This window comes from Geotrypetes seraphini, chromosome 4, assembly GCF_902459505.1.
Source record: "Geotrypetes seraphini chromosome 4, aGeoSer1.1, whole genome shotgun sequence".
NCBI lineage: Eukaryota > Metazoa > Chordata > Amphibia > Gymnophiona > Dermophiidae > Geotrypetes > Geotrypetes seraphini.
Window position 1 is genome coordinate 297785972 of NC_047087.1, and position 25606 is coordinate 297811577.

Sequence of the window (25606 nt, forward strand, 5' to 3'; positions counted from 1 at the left end):
GCACAAATCCATACAACTCTGATGTATTACCGATAACATCTTAAAGCAAACCCTACAGCAAATGCTTTCACATACGTCAGTGGCGTACCAAGGGTGGGGTGGGGATGGAGGGTGGTCTGTCCCAGGTACAGGGAGCGGGTAAAAGCCAGGTGTAAATGCTGGCGTTAAGCTTGGGCATGCTCAGGAATATCCCGACACTACTACTATTACTACTACTCAAAAGGAGGACATGTCCAGGGAAATCCAGGGACATGTCCAGGGAACAAGTCCATTTCACTATGCAAAGTTCACTTTGATCATTGTAACTGACTTTGTATCGTTTACCTTTGAGACCCACCGAGCCTGGTATACCCGGTGACCCTGGAAGACCTGCTTCTCCTGCTGGACCTGCAAAATGCATCAAAACAGAAATGAGTTTGCCGCATTGTAACCCGTCCTATGATTCATGTTGTCCTTTACTCACGATGCTCTTTTCTGACTCAAGGCGCCACCTACTGATCGTCAGAGGTGCTGCCCTTCAGTATTTAAAACCTATCAAAGTACTGTATAAACCTACCAGAACTCTTTGATCGTCAAGAAAAGCCCGGCTTCATGGCCCCTCCGCCAATGAGCTTGGATTGGTCGAATGTGTTATGGATTAATTATGCATGAATTTGTAGTATTCGATATGATGAACTTGCACCTGCCACTTTTAGGATGAATTTGTACTTGCACTTTATGGTTTCATCTTCGATTGCCCGGGATATGGGATCACGTGGACAATTACGGCCTCTTTTACAAAGCCGCGCGGCAACAGCCCCGAAGCCCTTTAAATCTCTATGGGCTTTGGGGCCGTTAGCGCGGCTTTTTATGAGAGGCCGTTACTTTTCCAGTTGTATTAAATTGTTGCAATTGACTGAGACCTACTTTTCGTCCATTTTTATTGGATTACAACTTCAACAAATTCAACTTTCAACAAATATTGTACCTATTGCCGATCCTGGGATCTGCTTCCGATAAGTTCGGAACTTTATTTATTGATGATACTGTTTGCATTTTAGAAGTGTGGATTAGTAGAGACTGAAGTGCCAATTCTTATTACCTCTTTAGTTTAGGTTCTGGATTTTGTACATGTACGTTTATTGTATTTATTATTTGTACTAGTGTTTAAGCCCGTTATTCTAGGGTGCCTGTCTGTCTTTCTTCATTTATGTCTCTCTCCCTGTTCCTGTCTCTTTCTTCCTTCCTTTCTGTCTCTCTCCCTCCTGCTATTTTTCTCTCTCTCTCCCTGGCACCCTTTGTCTGTCTGTCTGTCTTTATTTCTGCCTGTCTCTCCCTGGCCTCCTTTGTCTGTCTGTATTTCTTTCTGTCTCTCCTCCCCCCCCCCCCCCCCCACTTTCCTTTGCAGAAGCAGCAGCGGTATTTCCGTTCCCATCCAGGTCCCTGTGAAGTAGTAGCAGCATTTCCCCCCTCCCCCCACTTTCCTTTGTAGAAGCAGCAGCGTATTTCCCTTCTCCTCCAGGTCCCTGTGAAGCAATTCCCTTCTCTTACGTGAGCTGTCCTGCTCCGTTCGGCCCCTCCCTTCTCTTAATGCGATTTGGCCTGCTTCGTTCGGCCCCTCCCCCTTCCCTTCCTGCGGGCTGGCCTGCTGCGGCCGAAGGTTAGTTTTAAAAGTGCCGGTGGCGGCTCCTCTTACGCTGCTGATCCTCCTGAAGAGCAGCCTGCGATGGTGGCCGGCTTTAGCGAACCTCGCAGGCCGCTCTCCAGCCTCGGGAGCACGTTCCCTCTGACGCACGGGATCGTGTCAGAGGGAACGTGCTACCGAGTTGGAGAGCGGCCTGCGAGGTTCGCTAAAGCCGGCCACCATCGCAGGCTGCTCTTTACAGGAGGATCAGCAGCAGCGGCGGCGGCGGCGAATGAGGGCCGAGGTGTGTTCCCTGCCGAGGACGCGGGCAGGAAGAGAGCTTGCCTGGCTTCCAGGGTGAGTGAGGGCGGGAGGAGGGGAGTGGCCAGAGTGATCATTGGCCGGGTTCTAAAATGGAACACGGCCACGGATCACACAACACGGCGGCAGTAATCACGCTTTTTAAAAAGCGCATGCGCCGCTAACCTTTTATTATATAGGATACTAGAAATAATCATTTATGAAAAGATATATAAATTGTGTTGTACAATGGATTCTCTTTGATAATGAATGGATTGCATTTCTAAGACACGTATTTGCTATCTCTTGAAATCCAACAATAGCAGTTACTCAGGATCAGTGGGCAATAGCATATTAACATACTACTGTAGATAATGCCAGATAAAGAGACCTGTCCAGTCCATCCAGTCTTTCCAACAAGGTAAACTCATAATGAGCAATGCGCTATTACAGATGCATACTTCATTTGTCATTGCTATTTTCAGGGTACAGACTATAGAAGTCTGCCCAGCACTGGCTTTGCTTTCTCAAACAATAGTGTTGCCGTCTAATCACCACTAAGCTGCTTCCATGCAGGATTCCTTTATTTTACTTATTAACCACTTTTTGTAAAATTCTTTATTCATTTTAAAATCAAAATTTCTCAAAATTTGTTTAATTTTAAGGAGTGGATTTAATGCTTTGGTTTTATTGTTATGAAAGTCTATTTGTTTATGTGTTATGGTATTGTATTTATCTCGTTATATGATATTTCTGATTTATTAGTTATTATAATTTAATAACCAATGTGAATTTGGGATTGTATTGGGATGGGGGGTAAGGTTTTTTGGAATGTTAAAATAGATGCGTTAGAATATTATATATAATATTTCAAAATTGTTTTAAGGTATTTTTAATGGAGAATATTATATATTATATTATTATATATGCATTGTTTTTAGGCCAATTAATTAATAATAATAATAATAATAATAAATTTATTCTTTTATACCGCCATTACCCAAGAGTTCTAGGCGGTTTACTATTAACCACCTTTTAATGAAGAGATTCACCTGTGGTATTTTACATTAAATAGTAATCAGGTACTCTAAGCATTTTTCCTATCTATCCCGGTGGACTCACAATCTAACTATGGTACCTGGAACAATGGAGAGTGACTTGCCCAGGGTCACAAGGAGCAGCACTGGGATCAAACCCTCAACTTCAGGGTGCTGAGGCAGGAGCTCTAACCACTAGGCCAGCGCCTCGCAAACTTTCCAGCCGGCGGCACACTACATCCAGTGCCCTGGCCGGAAGGCACCCGGAAGTGCGTGCACGTCAATGCGATGATGCTCACACGCGTGCGTGATGTCATCGCGTCGACGTCCGCCCATGCACGGAGGCCCATCTGGCCGCAACCCGCTTCGGTGGAGGGATCCGGGAGGTGCGGCGAGAGGAGGAGAGACACCGGCCAGGAGGAAAGTCATGCACGCCGGCTGACTTCCTACAAGACCGCGAGAGGCACTTCCTCTAGGCAGTCAGCCGGCGTGGACGACTCTCCTCCTCAGCAGTGTGTCGCGGCACACCTGAAATCTAAGGAGGCACACAGGTAGTGATACACAGCACTAGGCCAATCCTCATCTCCACTTATATTTATCCCACGCATTAAGTCTACTAAATGAATTAGTCATTCAATCATATGCCTGGAATAAACTACCTGAGTTTGTCTGCCACGCCCCTTCCCTTGTTTAAAAGCAGACTGCAAACCCACCTTTTTGACAGAGCCTTCAATCCATATCCCTACTCTCCACTGCCCATTAGCCAACAGATTTACCATCCCACCCCTAACTGTATCACCTACCACCAGGGCACACAAGTACACTGGGCCCCCTGCCCCGCCCCACCCAACCATGCGCCCAGGCGGAAACAGGAAGCTGCGTCAGAGGGAAGCTTTGGGCAAGCAGCACCGTTTGCACAATTACAGTTCCCATTGTCTTTCTTATCCGCGTTGCTTGCTTGTCTTACTTTCCGTCGATGGGGTGGGCCGTGTTGCCGATCGGGGTGGGGCCCGCGTTGCCGATCGGGGGGGGGGGGGGGGTATGGCCCACGTTGCCGATCGATGCTGGAGGGGTCCATCTCCGTTTGGAAAAAACAATGTTGATGCCCTCCTTCATCGGGCCCCCCTGACCATTTCGGGCCCTAGGCACGTGCCTACTTGGCCTATTGGTTAATCCTGCCCTGCCCACCACAGCATCCTGTGTGTCTGTCATGACTCGGTACAGCGCTGCATACATCTGGTAGTGCTCTAGAAATAATTAATGCCGGAAGTCGTATGGCTGGAGAGGTTGTAACTCTATTTAATGTTATATTGCACTGGTTCCCAACCCCGTCCTGAAGACCACCAGCCAGTCAGGTTTTCAGGATAGCCCTAATGAATATGCATGAGAGAGATGTGCCTGCACGGCCTTCATGATATGCAAATCTCTCTCTCATGCATATGCATTGTGGAGATCCTGGAAACCTGGCCTGCCAGTAGATCTCGAGGACCGGACTTGGGCAGCCCTGCTGTAACCTATTCTGAGCTCTCTGGGGAGGAGGAACTCTAAGAAGAAATAAATACTAGTAAGAAATACAGCGTCTTCGAAAGGTCAACGGAAAACCAAATTGAGTTCTCTCGGTTTGGCGGTATTGACAGGCAAAACCACCCTTCTAAATGAATCATCCCTCGCCCTTTTATTTCTTATAAGGCTTTCATATTTTGATTACTTCCAAAACAATTATGTGCAGGCAATCAATCGGGGCTTTACAGGTAGCTTTTCATTATTTGCTCTTAAGAACAAAATGAAAAAAAAAAAAAAAACACCAAAAAAAACCCCCCACCACCCTGAAAGAGTTGCTGTAAATAGAACAAAGTACAACCTCTCCGTTCTGGTTAGCTTTATGAATCACTTTAATGACCGAGGATAGCAAAGAAATGATTCTTTAATGATCTGGGTTCTTTTTTTTTCCGGCCGTATAATCTAATCTAGTCAGCAATTATGGCCCAATAGGCTCTGGGGTATCATGAAACATCCGATGCAGTGAGAAACTGGAAGCATTTAAAGGCTTCTCCTACACGCCTAAGCTCATCACAATCACATGATAAAAATCATCCCCATTTGCACAAGCTGATCAGATTTGCAAATCACTTGGACAGCCGTTCTATAAATTGCATGTGAACAGGGGGCGGGGGGGGGTTAGGGGAGTGTAGCACAGTGGTTAAAACCACAGCCTTCCCACCCTGAGGTTGTAGGTTCAAACCCCATGTTGCTCCTTGTGACCCCGGGCAAGTCACCCAATTGCCCCAAACTCATTAGATAGATTGTGAGCCCACAGGGACAGACAGGGAAAAAAGCTTCCATACCTCATAAATTCATGTAAACCATTCTGAGTTCCCCCCCGGGAGAACAACATAGAAAATTGAATAAATAGTAAGAAAAGTTTCAGCCTCTGATAACCAGAGCTACTGTTGTGACATCACAATGCCTCATTCCACCAATGCCTAAAAACCAACCTCATCAGTGATGTCACAATGACTTGATTGTCCTATACTTGGCTCACTTTTGCTACATTTTGATATCTAGAGTGACACAGTGGTTAAAGCTAGAGCCTCAGCACCCTGAGGTTGTGGGTTCAAATCCCACAATGCTCCTTGTGATCCTAGGCAAGTCACTTAATTCCCCCATTGCCCCAGGTACCTTAGATAGATTGTGAACCCTCCAGTACAGACAGTGAAAATTGCTTGCCTGTCTGAATAAATTCGTGTAAACTGTTCTGAGCTCCCCTGGGAGAACAGTACTGAAACTTGAATAAATAAAATAATTATGTACGTGTATCTGCCCACATAGGTTTCACAATTCATAAATCATGCCAACTGGATCCAGATTCACAGGACATTGTTGCTCCAGTACTGGGTTTACCCCACTGCAGGGGCTTGTAGTAGAGAATGACACGGTGACAAAATTCATCACCGTTCCCGTCCCCGCAGATAACCGCGGGAAACCATCTTCATGTCATTCTTTAAAGAGAGAGGGAAGAATCAGAGTATGAATGGCCACAACCACTGACCCGCAAGCTCTGCTTTGAAGAATGCTGGTGTAGAAGGACTGAGGTTGAAACAGACACTACAGACTGACAGTCTCTGGTATCCAGAGCAGATATTGTGATGTCATAATGCCTCATTCCACCAGTGCCTAAGAGCCAATCACATCAGTGATGTCACAATGGCTTCATTATCCTTGGCTCACATAACAATCAGAGTATGAATGGCCACAACCACTGACCCGCAAGCTTTTCTTTGAAGAATGCTGGTGTAGAAGTACTGAGGTTGAAATAGACACTACAGAATGACAGTCTCTGGTATCCAGAGCAGATATTGTGATGTCATAATGCCTCATTCCACCAGTGCCTAAGAGCCAATCACATCAGTGATGTCACAATGGCTTCATTATCCTTGGCTCACATAAGAATCAGAGTATGAATGGCCACAACCACTGACCCTCAAGCTTTGCTTTGAAGAATGCTGGTGTAGAAGGACTGAGGTTGAAATAGACACTAGAAAATGACATGGGATTATTTCCTGCGGTTATCCGCGGGGACGAGAACGATGATTAATTTTGTCAACGTGTCATTCTCTAGCTTGTAATTCTGATTTTCCCATACAAGTCCCACAATGCACCATAGTAAACCTAGAAGTGGACCAACTCGGTCCCTGTAAATTTGGATCCAGTTGGCAGCCTTACCTCCTACCAGGCAACCTCTGGGCATCTATTTGTAGGTACCCAGTTATGGAATTGCTCCCCCTGATGTATTCAACCTTTTATTTTATTTATTTTTTTTTAAAATTCTTTATTCATTTTCAAATTTACAATAAGTGTAACAATATATCCAAACAAATTAACAATAAATATAACACTTAATAATCATCAATGGTACAAATAATATGCTCTTATCTCCCACCCTTCCCACCCTTTCTTATCATATAATCAATACCTTATACAATATGTAACAATAAATTTACCTTTTCTAATCAGGAAGACTGGATGGAAAAAGGCCTCTTACCTCTGTCTCCCTTCTCGCCAAATCCTGATGGTCCAGGTTCACCTCGAGGCCCAGGTGGACCTTCTCGTCCTCTCTGTCCCATGGGTCCCTCCATACCAATGTCACCTGAAAAACAAGCATGGACCGTTTCTCTTCTTCTGAGACTGTCCGACCTTGACTTTCCAAAATAAATTTAACATACTCAAACTTTCAGGCATTATGACACCCGCAACACTTACCCCCCCTCTTTTACGAAACTGCGCAATAATTTTTTAGCGCAGAGAGCCACGCTGCATGGCCCACGCTGCTCCCAACACTCACTGACTTCCTATGAGTGTTGGGAGCAGCGCCGGACATTCAGTGTGGCTCTCTGCGCTAAAATTCGCTAGTGCGGTGTCATAGAAGAGGGCAATAGATTAGATGAATAGATCCATCACCCTTCAAGGAAATCCTAGGGATCCAGAGAACAAATTTGGGGGTTTCATAAAGCAGAAACCCCTGTGGAACAGCAGCAGCGATTTTGCATTTGTATGTGTTCGTTCTTCAGATATATTGGTGGAACTTCAATTAAGTTCTTCCTTTGCTTTCTTCCTCTCGCATTTAGGGGTCCTTTTACTAAGGCGTGCTAAAAATTAGCATGCGCTAAATGCTAATACGTGCTAACATGTCCATTATATCCTATGGACGCATTAGCACGCGTTAACATTTAGTGCATGCTAATTTTTAGCGCATACTGAGGGCATGGTCTATTAAACTGCGCTAGCAGTTTCCTAGCGCGGGGAGCCATACCATTCAGCGCGGCTCTCTGCGCTAAAAACTGCTAGTGCAGTTTAATAGAAGAGGGCCTAAGACGCACTAGTGCGCCTTAGTAAAAGGACCCCTTATTTCTTTCTTTCTTTCCTCTATCCCAGGGGTGGGCAATTCCGGTCCGCGAGAGCCGGAGCCAGGTCAGATTTTCAGGATCTCCACAATAAAAATGCATGAGATAGATTTGCATCTCAAAGAGGCAGTGCATGCAAATCCATCTCGTACATATTCATGGTGGAGATCCTGAAAACCTGACCTGGCTCCGGCTCTCGAGGACCGGAATTGCCTACCCCTGCCCTATCCTCCTGTTCTTACCTCTTGATGTTGTAAACCAGGGGTAGGGAACTCCGGTCCTCGAGAGCCGTATTCCAGTCGGATTTTCAGGATTTCCCCAATGAATATTACATTGAAAGCAGTGCCTGCAAATAGATCTCATGCATATTCATTGGGGAAATCCTGAAAAGCCGACTGGAATACGGCTCTCGAGGACCGGAGTTCCCTACCCCTGTTGTAAACCTTTCCTGCCCTTGATTTGTCATTTTGTGTCTAGCGTTGTTAATTGTACAGCGTACATTTCTCTGTTGTGTTTATTTTATTGTTGTTGTTTTTTAATCATTTCCCTATGATTTTAATCTATTGTTAACCACTTTGATTTGACTTTTTTTTTGTTAATAATGGCAGTATTTCAGGGATCTCAAAGTCCCTCCTTGAGGGCCGCAATGCAGTCGGGTTTTCAGGATTTCCCCAATGAATAGGCATTGAAAGCAGTGCATGCACATAGATCTCATTCATATTCATTGGGGAAATCCTGAAAACCCAACTGGATTGCGGCCCTCAAGGAGGGACTTTGAGACCCCTGCAGTATATCAAATAAAATAACTGTAACTGGTGCTCTTCTCTCTGGAGAAAAGGAGACTCAGGGGAGATATGATAGAGACCTTCAAGATCATGAGGGGCATAGAGAGGGTGGATAGGGACAGATTCTTCAGACTGAAGGGGACAGCAAATACGAGGGGGCATTCTGAGAAACTGAAGGGAGACAGGTTCAAAACAAATGCAAGGAAGTTCTTTTTCACCCAAAGGGTCGTGGACACTTGGAATGCGCTACCGGAGGAAGTGATCAGGCAGAGTACGGTACAGGGATTCAAGCAGGGATTGGATGGATTCCTGAGGGATAGAGGGATCGTGGGGTACTGAGTAAACCAACCTGGTCGTGCATGTGCAAGACCGGAGGGCTAGGACTTCGAAAGGAGGGCAGAACTTAAATGGGAAACCAAGGTGGCAGGGGAGCCCCTTCTGATGATTCAGACAGGCCTTGACCTGTTTTTGGCCACCGCGGGAGCGGACTGCTGGGCAGGATGGACCTGTGGTCTGACCCGGCAGAGGCACTGCTTATGTTCTTATGGTGAGAGGTCATGAACTTGTTCCATCTAATTGCTTGTTTGTGTGGCTAGAATTCGTTGACCATTGCTGCCTACGTGGCTATTGTGACTGATGACTGCTCTGCTTGACAAACAGGATATGTAATTCATTAAAAAAATATATATATTCAGAAGCAGCATTTAGGGGTCTTTTTACTAAGGCACGCTAACTGATTTAGCGCTCGCTAATGATTAGTGCGCTCTAAATGTTAACACGTCCATAGAATATAATGGGCATGTTAGCATTTAGCGCACTAAGGGCTCCTTTTACTACGCTGCGTTAGCGTTTTTAACGCACACAGCATTTTAGCACACACTAAACCCACGCTACGCGGCTAGAACTAACGCCAGCTCAATGCTGGCGTTAAGGTCTAGTGCACGCAGCAAGTTAGTGCACGCTATTCTGCGTGTTAAAGCCCTAACGTGGCTTGGTAAAAGAAGCCCTAAATCAGTTAACGTGCACTAAATCGGTTAACATGCACTAAATCGGTTAACATACGCTAAATCAGTTAGCGCATGTTAAATCAGTTAGCACACCTTAATAAAAGGACCCCTTAATTTTCATTATTTTTCTGGAAGGGTTCATAATTTCCTAGAATTTCAGAGTAAAAAAATGCAAAATACAAAAATAGTCTCCGAATGCTTTGCTGGTTTAATTATGTTTCTGTAGCTTTTCAGAGATCTGTAGTCACGTTGTAAACCAGAGGTTCCCAACCCTGTCCTGGAGGACACCAGGCCAGTCGGGTTTTCAGGATAGCCCTAATGAATATGCATGGAGCAGATTTGCATGCCTGGCACCTCCATTATATGCAGATCTCTCTCATGAATATTCATTAGAGCTAGCCTGAAAACCCGACTGGCCTGGTGGTCTTCCAGGACAGGGTTGGGAACCACTGGTATAAACACTTGGGGTTACGCAGTTGAAACAAATTAGCTACACTCTTAAATTAGTTTGCTTTTGGAATAGTATATAACTATGCGCTTTGTCTAAAGAATTACTTTTATAGCACTCTCTGTGACTGCACAATGGAACTGAGATTCAAAGGGGCATGGGGGAAGCCACTGCATGCCCTGGATCGGTAGCATGGAATGTTGCTACTCTGAGAATTCCGGAATCTTGCTACTCTTGGGGATTCAGCATGGACCGTTGCTAATATTTGGGGTTCCAGAATCTTGCTTACTCTGAGATAATGGAATGTACTCTTTGGGATTCTAGAATCATGCTACTCTTTGGGGATTCTATATGGAATGTTGCTGCTATTTGGGGTTCCGGAATCTTGCTTACTCTGAGATAATGGAATGTTGCTACTCTTTGGGATTCTAGAAACTTGCTACTCTTTGGGAATTCTGCATGGAATGTTGCTACTGTATGGGGTTCCAGAATCTTGCTTACTCTGAGATAATGGAATGTTGCTACTCTTTGGGATTCTAGAATCTTGCTACTCTTTGGGGATTTTTCATGGAATGTTGCTACTCTTTGGGATTCTAGAATCTTGCTACTCTTTGGGGATTTTGCATGGAATGTTGCTACTCTTTGGGATTCTAGAATCTTGCTACTCTTTGGGGATTTTTCATGGAATGTTGCTACTCTTTGGGATTCTAGAATCTTGCTACTCTTTGGGGATTTTGCATGGAATGTTGCTACTCTTTGGGATTCTAGAATCTTGCTACTCTTTGGGGATTCTACATGGAATTTTGCTACTGTTTGGGGTTCCGGAATCTTGCTTACTCTGAGATAATGGAATGTTGCTACTCTTTGGGATTCTAGAATCATGCTACTCTTTGGGGATTCTGTATGGAATGTTGCTGCTATTTGGGGTTCCGGAATCTTGCTTACTCTGAGATAATGGAATGTTGCTACTCTTTGGGATTCTAGAATCTTGCTACTCTTTGGGAATTCTGCATGGAATGTTGCTACTGTATGGGGTTCTGGAATCTTGCTTACTCTGAGATAATGGAATGTTGCTACTCTTTGGGATTCTAGAATCTTGCTACTCTTTGGGGATTCTGCATGGAATGTTGCTACTCTCTGGGATTCTAGAATCTTGCTACTCTTTGGGAATTCTGCATGGAATGTTGCTACTATTTGGGGTTCCGGAATCTTGCTTACTCTGAGATAATGGAATGCTGCTACTCCTCGGGTTTTAGCCAGGTACTAGGAACCTGGATTGGCCACCGTGAGAACAGGCTACTGGGCTTGATGGACCATTGGTCTGACCCAGTAAGGCTGTTCTTATGTTCTTATGCCCCTCAAGTTGATCATCTCCTCTCACTGAATGGCAAAGTTTAGATGTAGCTGTTCATAAATGGGGAACTGTCTCCCAGCATTGAAAGTTCATATCATGCTTGTGTAGAAGGTCTCATCGGGACAACCTTCAGTCCAGTTAGTCAAATTCTTGTGTTAGGAGCAGGAAGGGAGCCAGTTTTGTGCATCAAGTTTCAAGTTTCAAGTTTAATTTTATTTGATGTATCGCTTATTACAAACTAAGCGATTAACAAAATATAACAAATATTGTTAAATAATATAATATTGAACATTAAAGGGGTAAAATAACAGTATCTTAATACTACTTTAACTAAAAGGAATAAGACATACAAAACAAAATTGACATACTATGAAACATATGGAGTGAACATGAGGGCTTAAGGTTACAAAAATATTTTCCCGAGAGGGAGAAAAAATGGTCTGAGAGGGGAGGGAGGAAACATTAGGAAGGGATTAAAAGTTCTAAGATAGAAATTAGCAATGAAATTAATTTAGAGGTCAAAAGAGATTTTAAAAAGAAATGATTTTAAATTAGTTTTAAATTGATTTAAATTTTTATTTTTTCTGATATATAAAGGAAGAGAGTTCCAAGTAAGAGGAGCCACTACAGAGAAAATATCATTAGAGTGCTCCTGGACATCCCTGTTAGACACTGTTAAGGCACTTTACTGTAACCATCAGCGTTAAGAGACCGCAAACACCCCCTGTCCTCCCCTCAGTCATGAACGTTGATTGATGGAAATAAAACGAAGATAGCTTTGTCCTTACCAGTACTGCCCTTTTGTCCCTTGGGTCCTTCTGATCCGGTGTGTCCAATAAGCCCTTGAGGCCCTGCAGTGAATAGAGACCTGGTTACTTTACTTCTGTTATGGCATGTGGTGGGTTTAAGGAACGTAGGAGGAAAAGGGAAGCTGATAGAGTTTGATTTCAGCCAATTAAAGCAGGCAATACAAGTCCAGATTCCTTTCCCTGCCTTGGTAAACATTCTTTCTCTGCTCTGTAAATGTCTATGAAAACCTGGCACATGCCTTCTTTCTAAACTGTAAATGCAGTCCTGGTTTCTCTGCTAATTATATAATTGTATATGCATTATCTCTACAAGTTACCCAAGAACATCCCCTGTCTCCCTGAAATTTGCTTCAGCACAGTAACCCCTCCTGGAGCCCTGATTCCTCCATTTAAAAAGGTGCTTAAAGGTTTCATCTTTTTTTTTAAAGCAATGGAAGTAAAATCCGGATGTCTCAATCCGCCCTCCTTTTTCTGGAGCCATACGGTAACCCTACTAGTTATGACTATAGATTGCACCAGTGATATTTTCAGATGTAAGAGACAGCATAAGGTAAACAGTAGGCAAAAGAAGTCATTCGGAGTATTAACAAAGTCCAGCTACAGCAGTCACCCTGGGGAATCCCTCTAGAACAGGGGTGCCCAATAGGTCGATCGTGATCGACCGGTAGCTCGCCAAGGCAAAGTGAGTCGATCATCCTTGATTCACTTTGCCTTGGCGATCTATCGGGTCGATCAATCTTCCTCTCCCCGACGTCAATTCTGCCTTCGGAGAGGAAGTTCGGGCCAGGCAATCGCTGCCTGGCTGGGCAGAAATTCCTCTCCGATGGCAGAATTGACGTCGGGGAGAGGAATGCTGGTCGGCCCGAAGCAGGGAGAGCATGGGGCAGCGTCGCTGTCGGCTTTGGGGCCTGTTATCCATTGGTGGCGGTTTGGGTCCTGTTCCCCGATGGCAGCGGCAGTGGCAGTGGCTTGGAGAAGGGCAGGGAGAAAGAAAGAAAGGGGGCAGGCAGGGAGACAGAAGGAAAGAAGAGAAACAGAAAAAAAGAAAGGGGGCATGAAGAGAGAAAGAAAGAAAGGTCAGGGAGAGAGGAAGAAAAAGTTGGGGGAGGGAATGAGGTGTGGAGGAGAGGAAGCATACAGGCTGAAAGAAAGAAGAAGAAAGTGCAACCAGAGGCTCATGAAATCACCAGACAAGGTAGGAAAAATGATTTTATTTTAAATTTAGTGATCAAAATGTGTCTCAATTTATATCTGCTGTCTATATTTTACAATATGGTCCCCTTTTACTAATAGTGGTTTTTAGCGCAGGGAGCCTATGAGCGTCGAGAGCAGCGCTGGGCATTCAGCGCAGCTCTCTGCGCTAAAAACTGCTATTGTGGTTTAGTAAAAAGGGAGGGGGTATATTTGTCTATTTTTGTATGGTTGTTACTGAGGTGACAGTGCATAGAGTCATCCGCTTTGACCTCTTTGAAAAAACCCCGGAATAGGAATGATAATTAATAATTCTATGCGTACAATGTGCGTTGTGTTTTTTTTAAAATTTTATTGTTAGTAGATCATTTTGACTTGGTCATTTTAAAAGTAGCTCGCGAGTCAAAAAAGTGTGGGCACCCCTGCTCTAGAAGAATTTCCATCCTCATCTTTCATCAAATCCCTTAGTGGCATGACAGCCTTATGCAATCCATCAAATTCTCACACAAGCCAACGGAGATTTGCATACCTGGTGGTCCTGGGAGGCCACGATCTCCTGTTTGAACAAAGGATTTAAAACACATTAATCATTTCTTTCCCACAAAACCATGTCCTTGCATTATGTCCACAAATGTATCCCTTTCCCATTTATTATGTTTCAATTAGAGAATTATGACGTTAAGTCAATGATTAACTATTCCGGTGCTCGGAGCTATGTATTCAAGCAGAATTTGCTCACAGTTCATTAGAAACATAGAAACATAGAAAGATGACGGCAGAAAAGGGCCACTGCCCATCAAGTCTGCCCACTCCATTTACCCATTCTGGAAGCCTTGGTGACTGGTGGCGAATTTATTCATGTATCCTGTAGAGGGCACTGTGAATATTATGTTGTCACTTTTCTCAGGAGCTGAGCTCCCTTGAAGAGCTCTGCGGGGATGCTAAAAGAGAAGTTAGCAAAGAATCTAGCTGCTAATTTAGGCCCTCTTTTACTAAGCCGCGGTAAAAGAATCTACCACAGTCCAGAGTGCTAAATGCTCTGACTCTCATAGGAATTTTATGAGCATAGGAGCCAACTATGTGGGTGCTTGAGCACTTCCAATTGAACATACTTCTTGACTGTGTCCAGGAAGAGGTAATTTTCATTGAGTTTAGCAACCCCAATAATTTTGAAAAGTTGGCTTCTCTGTCTATGAGTGTTGGAACAGTGTCGGAACATTTAGCGCGTCGGGCCCTGGTAGAAACCTCTAACACAGCCTAGTAAAATGGGAGGTTAATTAGTTAACTGGCTAGATCGGCTCATAGACGAAACCTACGCGTGGACAAAGCTGCCCAAACAATCGCGCGCAGGACGTCAGCGCGCTGGATTTTAACACTATTTTAAAGCTCTGTAATAGGGGACCCCCCCCACTTTACTTAGAAATGTTGGCGCTCCCGTTGGGGGGGAACCCCCCATTACAGAGCAAACAGTAATTTTTCCCTATAAAACAGGGAAAAAAGCTGTTTCCTCTGTAATGGGGGTGCTCCCCTCCACACCCCCTCAACGGGAGCGCCAACATTTCTAACTAAAGTGGCGGGGTTCTCCCCCACACACTCCTTCACAGCGCTTTAAAATAGTGTTAAAATCCAGCGCGCGTTTGTCTGGGCGGGTTTGTCTCGCGCGCTTTTGATTGAACACCAGTTTTTGAAATTCTTTCCTACAGATGGCTAAATGTAGCCATCTAGCCACTCCAAAACTGGAATTGTCAAAAGCATGATCGAGTTGGGGGCGAACGTAGCCAGCTAATGCAAATTATCTAGGTGATGGGCGTAGGAACAGTAGGCTTGAATCTAGCCTGCCATATCATAGTTGGATAGGATTCAACCTGAGTCTAACTTGCTAGCTTACTGCTGAAACAGGGAGCCATAGATATGTTGGATAGCTATCTTGCTGCCTGTGGCGTAGTAAGGTGGGACGGAAGGGCAGTTCACCCCTGATGCTGTCTTGGTGGGGGCGCCGGCTCTCCTCTTCCTCTTTGCCTCCCGCTCTTTCCCACTTTTCCCCCTACTACGTGTGCACCTTCACCGCACCTCCAGCTCTTCCCTGGTGCGGGCAGCAACTCCAACCTGCTGATCGCGCCGGCATAGGATCGCCCTCTGACGTCACTTCCAGGGCCCAGACTGGCATCGGGGGGGGGGAGGAGGGGGGTTTCAGTGGAAGGGGGATGGGAAGCAGGCAGGCTGGCATCGGAGGGGGGGTGGGGGGGTTTAATGGAAGGCAGGCAGACAGAATGGCATGGGGGTGTTCAATGGAAGGGGGATGGGAGGCAGGCGGGCATCGGAGAGGGGGTGAGGTGAGGAAGGACGCACTGGGGGCACTATGGACATAGGAAGGGGCAATGTTGTGTGTTATGTTTGATTAGTTATTGTTACAAGTACTATATATGGTGCTGAGAATAAATGTCCAAATAAGTGTTCTCGACTTTTTTAAATTCACATTTAATGTCACATTTTTTATAAAGGTTAGTACCAATAACAACAATATTTAACATATTGATATATATCACAGTAATGATGTATTTTATTATCTCTCATGTAATTTACAAACTTAAAAATGAGAGGTGAAAGGGCCTCATAAGTGGAATAGCCTAGGGCCTCTTTTCATCTAAATCCGGCCCTGGAAGCCTGTCTGCTTATGTATCCTTTAGTTACATTTTAGAGTTTGCATAACTGTCAAGCGGGATTTTAAAACCCAGGGATCGCGCACAAATTGCCAGCAAAGCTGAACGTTTCGAATCTGAATCTCACCTTTAGAACCCTGTATGCCCATATCACCTGAGAAAAAAAAAGAAAGAAGAGTTAGCGTGTGTTGATACCCCTGTTAAAGGGGGGGGGGGGGACGTTATCAAAACGGGCAACCGTTAAGACAGGTCATTGTACCGTTACCCCTGGCTAGTACAGTAGTAACGAGGTCCCATTGAATAAAGCGGGACCTTTGCTAGTGATAAAATAAACCATGCTAATGCTAGCCTACATTGATAACTTCCCCACTTACCCCCTGTTTTACAGAGGTATGCTGTTTTTAATGCACGCGCTACACATTAGCGCTCGCTAAACCCGCGCTAAATGCTAACGCGCACATGTTATCCTATGGACGCGTTAGCGGCTAGCACATAGCGCACGCTAAATCCACGCTAAAACGCTTGGCGTGCCTTTGTAAAAGAGGGCCTTAGTGCGAAGCGTTTAAGGCCCTCTTTTACAAAGGTGCGCTATGCATTTTAGCGCGCGTTTAGCGCACGCTAAATCAACACGTGTGCTAGTTTCTAATGCGTCCAAGGGATAACAGGCACGCGTTGGCGTTCAGTGCGTGATTAGCGCGCGCTAATATTTACCGCGTGCTAAAAAGCATAGCGCACCTTAGTAAAAGAGGGGGAAAGTCTCTGATAACCAGAGCTGATATTGTGATGTCACAATGCCTCATTCCCGCCAATGCCTAAGAGGCAGCTCCATCAGTGATGTCACAATAGCTCGACTGCCCTATACTTGGCAGTGATTTCCATTTCTAGAGACATTTCTCTTTTCTTTAATTAAGGGGGGGATAGATGTGTACACGGGCAATTGTTATGATGTGTTATTTTACGGTTAACCCCAGTTAGTATTAACCTATTCCTATCGTGTGTCCCGGATGACGGGACATTCTGAAAATGTCGTTGCCATCGTGGATAAACAGTCTGTATGGACTAATAAAGAGCCAGGAACACAAAATATTTGAATTTACAGACTTATGACTTATTTACATTATGTTTACAATAGCCATAAATGATAACGGTGAATAATACAAAACTTTGCTAAAATAATTATGATTGGAACCAGCGTAACGTAAAATTTATTACGACAGGAAAAGGTTAACTAGGTCTCATTGCATAACATGGGACCTGTGCTAAAGAAACTGGAATTAGTGGTAAAATAATACATCTTAATGGAATGCACATTGATAACTATGGGCTCCTTTTATCAAGACGCGCTACGGGGGTTAGCGCGTCGGACATTTCATCACCCGCTAACCCCCGCGGCAAGCCTAAAAACGAACGCCTCGTCAATGGAGGCGTTAGCGACTAGCAGCGGCAGGCGGTTAAACACGCGGTATTCCGCGCATTAACTGCCTACCGCACCTTGAAAAAAGGAGCCCTATGTTCTATTTAGCTGACTTGCTGCACGTCGTGAGAGACCGTACAGTGGAGATGCTCTTTTTCAAAGAACGAGACGTCCATTCACCTTTGTGTCCAGGCTCGCCCCTCTCTCCCTTGAAATATCCTGAAATGAAAAAGTTAAAATGTTTCGTGAAGCTGATTTTCCACAAGAATTCCTCAACAATTCTTTGTTTTCTGTAGGACAGAATATTGCCTAGGTTGTATTTAATATTCTTTTGTCCCCAGGCCTTTTTATGATGAGTTTATATATTACACCTACTTGGAGTAGAACACCTGATGGGTTGTCTTAAGGGGGCGTCTTACCCCCTTTTTTAATAAGGTGCGCTAATCAATTAGCGTGTGCTAAATGTTAACACATCCATAGACTAACATGCATGCGTGTTACATCGATTAGCGGTTAGTGCACCTTAGTAAAAGAGGGCCTTAGTGTGTTCATTTTTATATGACTTTTATATATTTATATATTTTTAGTGTACCCTACTTAGGTAATAGGTAGGCTAAAAAATAGATAAATAAGGCCGGTCCAAGATGGCGGCCGTATGAGACATGCCAATGGAGCAACCAACCTGCAAACTAAACAGAAAACTTAACAAAAATGAAACACTTGTTTTTATCCGTGCTTGCCTTCAGTTCGTATAAATTTGGTCCTCACCTAGCTCTCTCTCTGTTCGCATTTTCTCTCGGATGTACAGCCACAGGTTCTCTCGTGTCTGAGTGTCAGAACCCAGATTCAAGCTCGTGACTTCTGTTCGGTGTTTCATGTCCTGTATGCGTTCTGACTTTGAAAGGTCTAAGCCATCAATATTCATAGAGGTTAATCGATTGGTTTGACTCAGGGTTTCCAATTGTGCCACACGAGATTTCAGTGCCTTCACCTCCTCCGCTGTCATAAATAAAATAAAGAAAAAGTTGAGGGATTACCTGCATTTAGTATATATGCTGACATACCTTGAAGAATGGGGATAAGTGTTTATTAGCAAGTTGGCTGCATATGGATAGCCTAAGCACTCACACACCATTTTCTGCATATCTCAGAATTAATTGTATATTTGAGATTAGCACCCGCACCAGATGGCAATCTTCATTCCAAACATATTATTGACGTCCAAAGATATCAGGGTAAAGGGGATAGGACTTGATATACCGCTTTTTTCTGTGTGGTTAAACCAGGGGTGTCAAAGTCCCTCCTCGAGGGCCGGAATCCAGTCGGGTTTTCTGGATTTCCCCAATGAATATGCATTGAAAGCAGTGCATGCAAATAGATCTCATGCAGATTCATTGGGGAAATCCTGAAAACCCGACTGGAGTCTGGCCCTCGAGGACCGACTTTGACACCTGTGGGTTAAACAATCAAAGCGGTTTACATATTATTTAGACAGGTACTTATTTTTTACCTGGGACAATGAAGCGTTAAATGACATATCCAGAGTCACAAGGAGATGCAGTGGGAATTGAACTCACAACCTCAGGGTGCTGAGGCAGTTGCTCTGACCACTAGGTCACTCCTGTACCAGAATTGCTCTTTCAAACACTGCTAGGATTATGGAAATCCAAATATCTGTTATTCAGGTTGAAAGGTTCGCTGTTCGAGTTTCAAGTTTATTTATGGCTTGATATACCGACCATCACATGTATCTGGACGGTTTACAATATTAAAAATTAGAAAAATCCTTCCAATTATATGTAATTTACTGAATGGCAACCCCAGTCATCATTAGTAGTAATTTATTGTTGTTAGCAGAAATCTGACTTTTTGCTCTCATTTCCATACCAAATATCACAGTATCATAAGATAATGCCACTGGGTTATCTAATAAATTATTAATTTGGTCCCAAATTGATTTCCAAAAATTCATAATATATGGGCAATGAAACAATAAATGATCTAAAGTTCCTACTTCTAGATGACAATGCCAGCATCTATTAGACAAAGAACTATCTAATTTTTTGGAAGAGATTAAATTATAACTTTTGGTGGAATTCTTTATGCCATATCTATAAAATGGAAAGATTTATTGCTTTACAAAAGGGATACTTTAAGAAATTTCAGGATGTGTGGAAACCATTAACAAAATATTGTAAGGATTAAGTAAAATTATTTCCCTTTTAATTATCAGTTCAGGATATAGGGAGGAGGGTATTTTTCTTATTACATATATTATATAATAATGGAAGATATGGATGGGAGGGATGGGAAAGGGGAAGGGATAAAATTTATATAATGTGCCAATGATTGTTTATAAGTGATATATTTATTGTTACTGTGAATGAATATATTTTAAACTTAATGTAATTTTGAAAATGAATAAAGAATATTAAAAAAAATTAAAAAATTAGAAAAATCTAATAAAATTTAAGATTTAGCTGAAATAAAATAAAAGGAGGGTAAAACTAGAATTAAGGCAGATTATGACTTATTAGAGACGAAAGGTGCTAGGGGATAGGAAAGTTTTCATTACAATGGGTAAATAAAAATAAAAAGGAGGGGTAGAGGGATAGGAAGTAACAAGAGGGAGACAGGGATGTCGTTTCTTAAAAGCTTTCACTACCCCCTTATTGATAGACATCTTTAAAAAGAAATGTTTTAAGATTTGTGACCTTGACCAACCTACTTAACCCCACCATAAATTACTGAGGATATAAAGACAAAGCATGGAGTTGTCGGTTAGTAGTGTACATTTGTCAGCTTTCCTGCGGCTGGCCAAGTTGGAACTTCTTATTTTAACTTCCAAACCCCGTGCCCTCTTCTCTCTTTTTTTTTTTTTTTTCTGTCTCTCTGGACGTCTGTGTCTACACACATGCACAACTGCTAAAACGTGTTGTTTCTTTAACTTTACCACAGCTAAATTTTCACCACTTTTCTCTAATCACAACATCCACGCGGACTCTCTTGCTTCTCATACAGTTTGTCTTGAATGGATTGTAAACTCCTCAGAGCATGGACTGTCTCTCATATTCAATTAGTACCACTTTGGAAGAGATCGGTAATAATAGTAACATTACCAAGCCATATAAGTAAGTAGGTAAATAGCAAATTATGGATGAGAAATGCTTCACAGGAAATGGCCTTCCCTCATTAGGTTGTAAGCTCTGTCAAGCAGGGACTGTCTCAACCATGGTTGTGTACAGTGCTGTGTACGCCTAGTAATGCTACAGGAATAAATAGGAGTATAGCATTTGCAAACATTCAGCTGCCATTAGAGGAGGCATTCTTGGAGGATAGGAAAATAATGAGCCTATGAGGGGCCGCTAGAACGTTCTCAGCCCAACCAGGAAGTTGAATCAGAGGGAAAGCCAATGCTGGAGAAGCTACTTGCGCTGGCGAAGATTTAAAGAGGTACAGGGGGAAGGGAGAGGCGAATGTGGTTTGGGGGGCTTGGAAGCGCAGGGAGGGGCATGGAGCGAGTGGGGAAAGTGCACCACCAGCTCAGGTGTCTCCTGTGTCTATGCACTCTTCCAGTTACATGCCATTCCACTTACGCGCTTCTTTACAGAATAGCGTGCAGTGCGTTGTGGTGTGTCTCTGCCAGTTAGGGTGGCACTTTATATGCACAAGGTGTGCACACAACTACACAATTGCTTCCATTGCACACCGAGGGGTAAATTCTATAAACGGTGCTGAAAAATTGGCATTGGAACGTGGAGTGTTCTTCTATAAACGGCGTTCCAAGTTCAGCACCATTTATAGAATAGCTCTTAGAGCTGGATCCTGTGTCAAAAGTTTGGGGGGGGGGGCAGTATTTACGCCAGATGAAACCTGACATCAGTGCCGGCGCCCAACCCTTGATATTTGGGCACTGGAAAGACACTGTTCCATAAGAACGTACACAATTTTTGGAATGTTCCTGTCCCATGCCCCCTTCTGAATTGCATGCTAATGGATTTGAGTACCTGGGGTTACAGAATAGCGTGCAGGAGAGGCACACACAAACTCCATGTAGTGCCAATTAACTGCGATACATCAATTTATTGTAAGTTAATGGCTCGTTGGCTAATTAATCTGCGCATGCATCTTTGATCCATGCACAAATTTCAGTGCACATTTTTTGGCACCATATATAGAATCCGGGGGAACGTTTCTCTTAGAACTGGCGCCAAGACTGAAAAAAATATCTGCAGCCAACTTGGACAACTTTGGATCTCCGACAAATTATGCCACAGGCCAGGGCAGGTCTTTTCAGACCTGCAGGCTTTCTTTTCCTACTTTGTTTTAGGGGGGGAGGGGGGTCTCATTTCCATTGGCTGTCCTCTTAAAGTCTCTCGGCTCCGACGCCTCAACGGTCGAAGACCGTTTCCCGCTTCAGAACGTTCGCCTATTTGTGCGTGTTACGCAAACGTGAAGGCCTGCAGGGCCCGAGAGAGGTGGTGGAGAGTAAAACGGTGACTGAGTTCAAAGAAGCGTGGGACGAACACAGAGTGTCTAGAATTGGAAAATAAGATTAAAAATTGAACTAAGGCCCGTTACTGGGCAGACTTGCACGGTCTGTGTCTGTATATGGCCGTTTGGTGGAGGATGGGCTGGGGAGGGCTTCAAAGGCTGGGAGGGTGTAGATGGGCTGGAGTAGGTTTTAATGGCAGTAGGAACCAAAGCACAGTACCGGGTAGAGCTTTGGATTCTTGCCCAGAAATAGCTAAGAAGAAGGTTGGGCAGACTGGATGGACCATTCGGGTCTTTATCTGCCGTCATCTACTATGTTACTATGTTAGACATGGTGGTCGTTACCTAAAGCGATGAGTCCAAAGAGCAGGCCGAGAAGCAGCAACCAGGCCAAGAGCAAACCTAAGAGCCATTTCCACCAGCTGCAGCAGGAACCACAAGGACACCAAGCCGGAGCTGCACCCATTCCTCCTCCTCCGTCATCTTTATGGATTTCTGAAGACAAAAAGAGAGGGAAGATGGTAAGGAATAGTCTACTTTGGTCTCCATCATTACCAAGAGGGGATTTCTCTTATTACACAGAAGAGTCAAAACATTTTAACTAAGTAGGGATGAGATGTGTTGCAGTGAGGATTCCAATCTCAGTTTTCAATGGATTTTCTTCACCCTACTAATGTTTGCCATGTCTTAACATATGTACAGAAATTAGAATGCATGGCGTGTCCTTTATTCATTAAATTGCAATTCATGTGGTATTCTTCCTTCTGCAGGGAACACAGCTGCAGTGGCATAGTACGGGGAAGCTGGAGGGGGTGGACCACCTGGGGTGCCATTTTCGTGAAGGGGGGGGTGTGTGTGCCAGTGCTGACGCATCTCCTCCTCTCTGTCCCCCACCCCGCATACCTCTTTAAATGTTCACCGGCATGAGCAGAATCTTCCACTTGCTGCTCACGCTGGCGTCAGCCCCCTTCTGATGTCACTTCCTGTCAGAAGGGAGTCGATGCTGGCATGAGCAGGAGGAGGAGGATGCCACTTGCGCCAGTGAAAATTTGCAAGAGATCCGTGGAGGCGGGGTGGGGTGGAAGATTGGGGAGGCACCCAAGCGGCAGGAAAGAGTGGGGGGCACATGGTGAGGTGATGCGGTATGCCACCTCCCTGAGCGCCAACTTCCCTTGCTATTGGATTTTGTTACTACTGTGCTAGAGGTACTTGGAATATATCCTGATATCTTGAGTTACTGTTCCCAGGGAAATGGTTCACTATGGGCTCATAAGAACATAAGCAGGTCCATCATGCCCAGCAGTCCGCTCACGCAGCGTCCCATCAGGTCCAGGCTCCTTTTACTATGATGTGCTAGCAGTCTTAGCGCGAGCTACAATGCAGTGCGCGCTAGGCACTGACGCCTCCATAGAGCTTGCGTTAGTATTTTTCATTTAGCGCGGAGTTTGCAAGCGCTAATCTTCCCTGCGCGCTAAAAACGCTAGCGCACCTTAGTAAAAGGAGCCCTGTGTGTCTCAACTGGGTGACCCATATCCTTCAGGGGTGTCTAAGAGGTGGCTCTTCAGCCATATGCAATTTGTATTTGTAATGGCAGATTATTGTGACAAAGTAATTATTTCAGAACAGTATTTTGGAATGCTGGCTGCAGGTTTCCGGGTCTCGCTGCGTTTTGTCAGGCAAAACCAATGTTTCAGCCATCGTGCTGTGGCTTTCTTCAGGGCCTGCAGCTTGTCTTTATATAGTAGGTCCTCGACCCCCGATTGGTTGGGGCTTCAGGTGAATGAGGCAGCTTCAGGGGAAGAACGTCTTTAAACTCACCAGAGACTTTTCCATTCTATGGGGAAAACAGACCAACTGATTTTCCCACCAAAATTCAAATTGGTGACCAACGGAACCTTCCTGCCTCATTTATCTCAAGCCCCAACCAATCAGGTTTGAGGACCTACTAAATACAGACAAACTGCTGACCTCAAAGAAAGCCACAGCCTGATGGCTGAAACTTTAGTTCTACCTGACAAGACACAGGGAGACCCGGAAACCTGCAACAAGCATGATGCCAGCTGCGGAAACCCTGAAAGACCAAGTATTTTGGGATATCTAACAGGTTCTAATTATTAATAAAATATATATGTGGCCCTCACACATATGGATTTCTGGTCATATGGCCTGCTATTGAAAAATTATGAAATTTGCATGGCCCATAAGCACGTAGGTCTCTGATCTTCTAAACTGAAAAATCTCAGACACCCTGAGTTAAGCAATATTAGGGGTGTCACCGTTCTGATGAAAGTTAGTGCGCCAGCCTCCTGGCCTTTGCCCCTAGACATAACTAGAAAATCTCACTCACCTGCATAAGTAGCTTTCTCCTTTGTGACTTTTAGACCACCTAGTAGATGAAGAAAATTAACAGATTGCAATTAGAATTTTTTTTTAATGATATTCTCCAGGCTACTATAAGGAAATGAGATGCTGAATCTTAATTATCTCATCCCTTCCGGCATACAATATAAAGTGTCCTCACCATTTGCCTCCGACTTCAGATAGGAATCTCCGTTACTCATGATTATCTGCTTGTCTTTCTTAAAGGTATCTTCACACAGCGAAGCTGAGAGAGAGAAAACAGGAAACGCAGGTAAAGAGACTGAAATACTTTTGCAGGTACCACCTTTACCACCCCCATCCTACTCACTAAAGGTGGGTATGCCTGCCACTGAACTCTAGGTTGGCTCCTAAAAAGTAGGGTTGCCAGACGTACGGATTTCCTTTTCTAGGACATGTCCGTGGGTCCGGACGTCTTTACAAAACCCGGCACGTTGCCCAGGTTTCGAAAAGCTTCCCTCAAAATCGTGTTGGGAAGGGACATTCGCGCATGCACAGATGCAATGCAGTGACAACACGTGTGTCGCACCCGTGCACGTGCGGATGCCGGCTGGGGGCAGGGCTGGGGGGGTAGAACGGGGCAGGCCTGGGGACGTGGTCATGGGTCCGGATTTTCCTTGGGGAAAATCCGGTACCCCTACTCAATAGCCGCTTTTTGTTCTGGGTTGTTAATACAAATACTAAGGGTTCTTATATTCTGCCATTTGCCACAAAGTTCAATGCGGATCAGAAGATACTAAGAAGTTTCTCAAGTTTATTAAAAATTTGATATACCGCTTTAAAAAATTGTCTAAGCGGTGTACAAAAGAAGAATCTAAAATTGTAAAATCATCAGGGTGACATGAGTAAGACATGAGCAATGACAAAAACATAGTCACTTTTGGAAAGGGGAAGGATACAATTTGCAATAGGACAGTGAGATAAAAAGGTAAGTACAATGGGGGACACTCGATGAAGTTACAGGGAAATACTTTTAAAACCGATAGGAGGAAATATTTTTTCACTTGGAGAATAGTTAAACTCTGGAATGCATTGCCAGAGGTTGTGATATGAGTGGATAGCGGAGCTGGTTTTAAGAAAGGTTTGGACAATTTCCTGGAGGAAAAGTCCATAGTCTGTTATTGAGAAAGACATGGGGGAAGCCACTGCTTGCCCTGGATCGGTAGCATGGAATGTTGCTACTCTTTGGGGATTCTGTATGGAATGTTGCTACTCTTTGGGGTT

At 44.2% G+C, this 25606-nt stretch overlaps 1 protein-coding gene across 1 annotated transcript in view; it reads right to left on the bottom strand.

The window, feature by feature from the left end:
* The window catches only part of COL17A1 (collagen type XVII alpha 1 chain), a 204586-nt gene that overhangs the window by 119674 nt on the left and 59306 nt on the right, over positions 1 to 25606 (bottom strand). The window contains exons 15-24 of the mRNA XM_033943541.1: positions 24525 to 24608; positions 24351 to 24389; positions 22349 to 22498; positions 18278 to 18508; positions 17690 to 17728; positions 16223 to 16249; positions 13965 to 13991; positions 12224 to 12286; positions 6983 to 7087; positions 325 to 387 (exon numbers count right to left, since the gene is read on the bottom strand). Of these exons, the coding sequence (XP_033799432.1) occupies positions 325 to 387; positions 6983 to 7087; positions 12224 to 12286; positions 13965 to 13991; positions 16223 to 16249; positions 17690 to 17728; positions 18278 to 18508; positions 22349 to 22498; positions 24351 to 24389; positions 24525 to 24608 (828 nt within the window). The remainder of the gene's footprint in view (positions 1 to 324; positions 388 to 6982; positions 7088 to 12223; positions 12287 to 13964; positions 13992 to 16222; positions 16250 to 17689; positions 17729 to 18277; positions 18509 to 22348; positions 22499 to 24350; positions 24390 to 24524; positions 24609 to 25606) is intronic.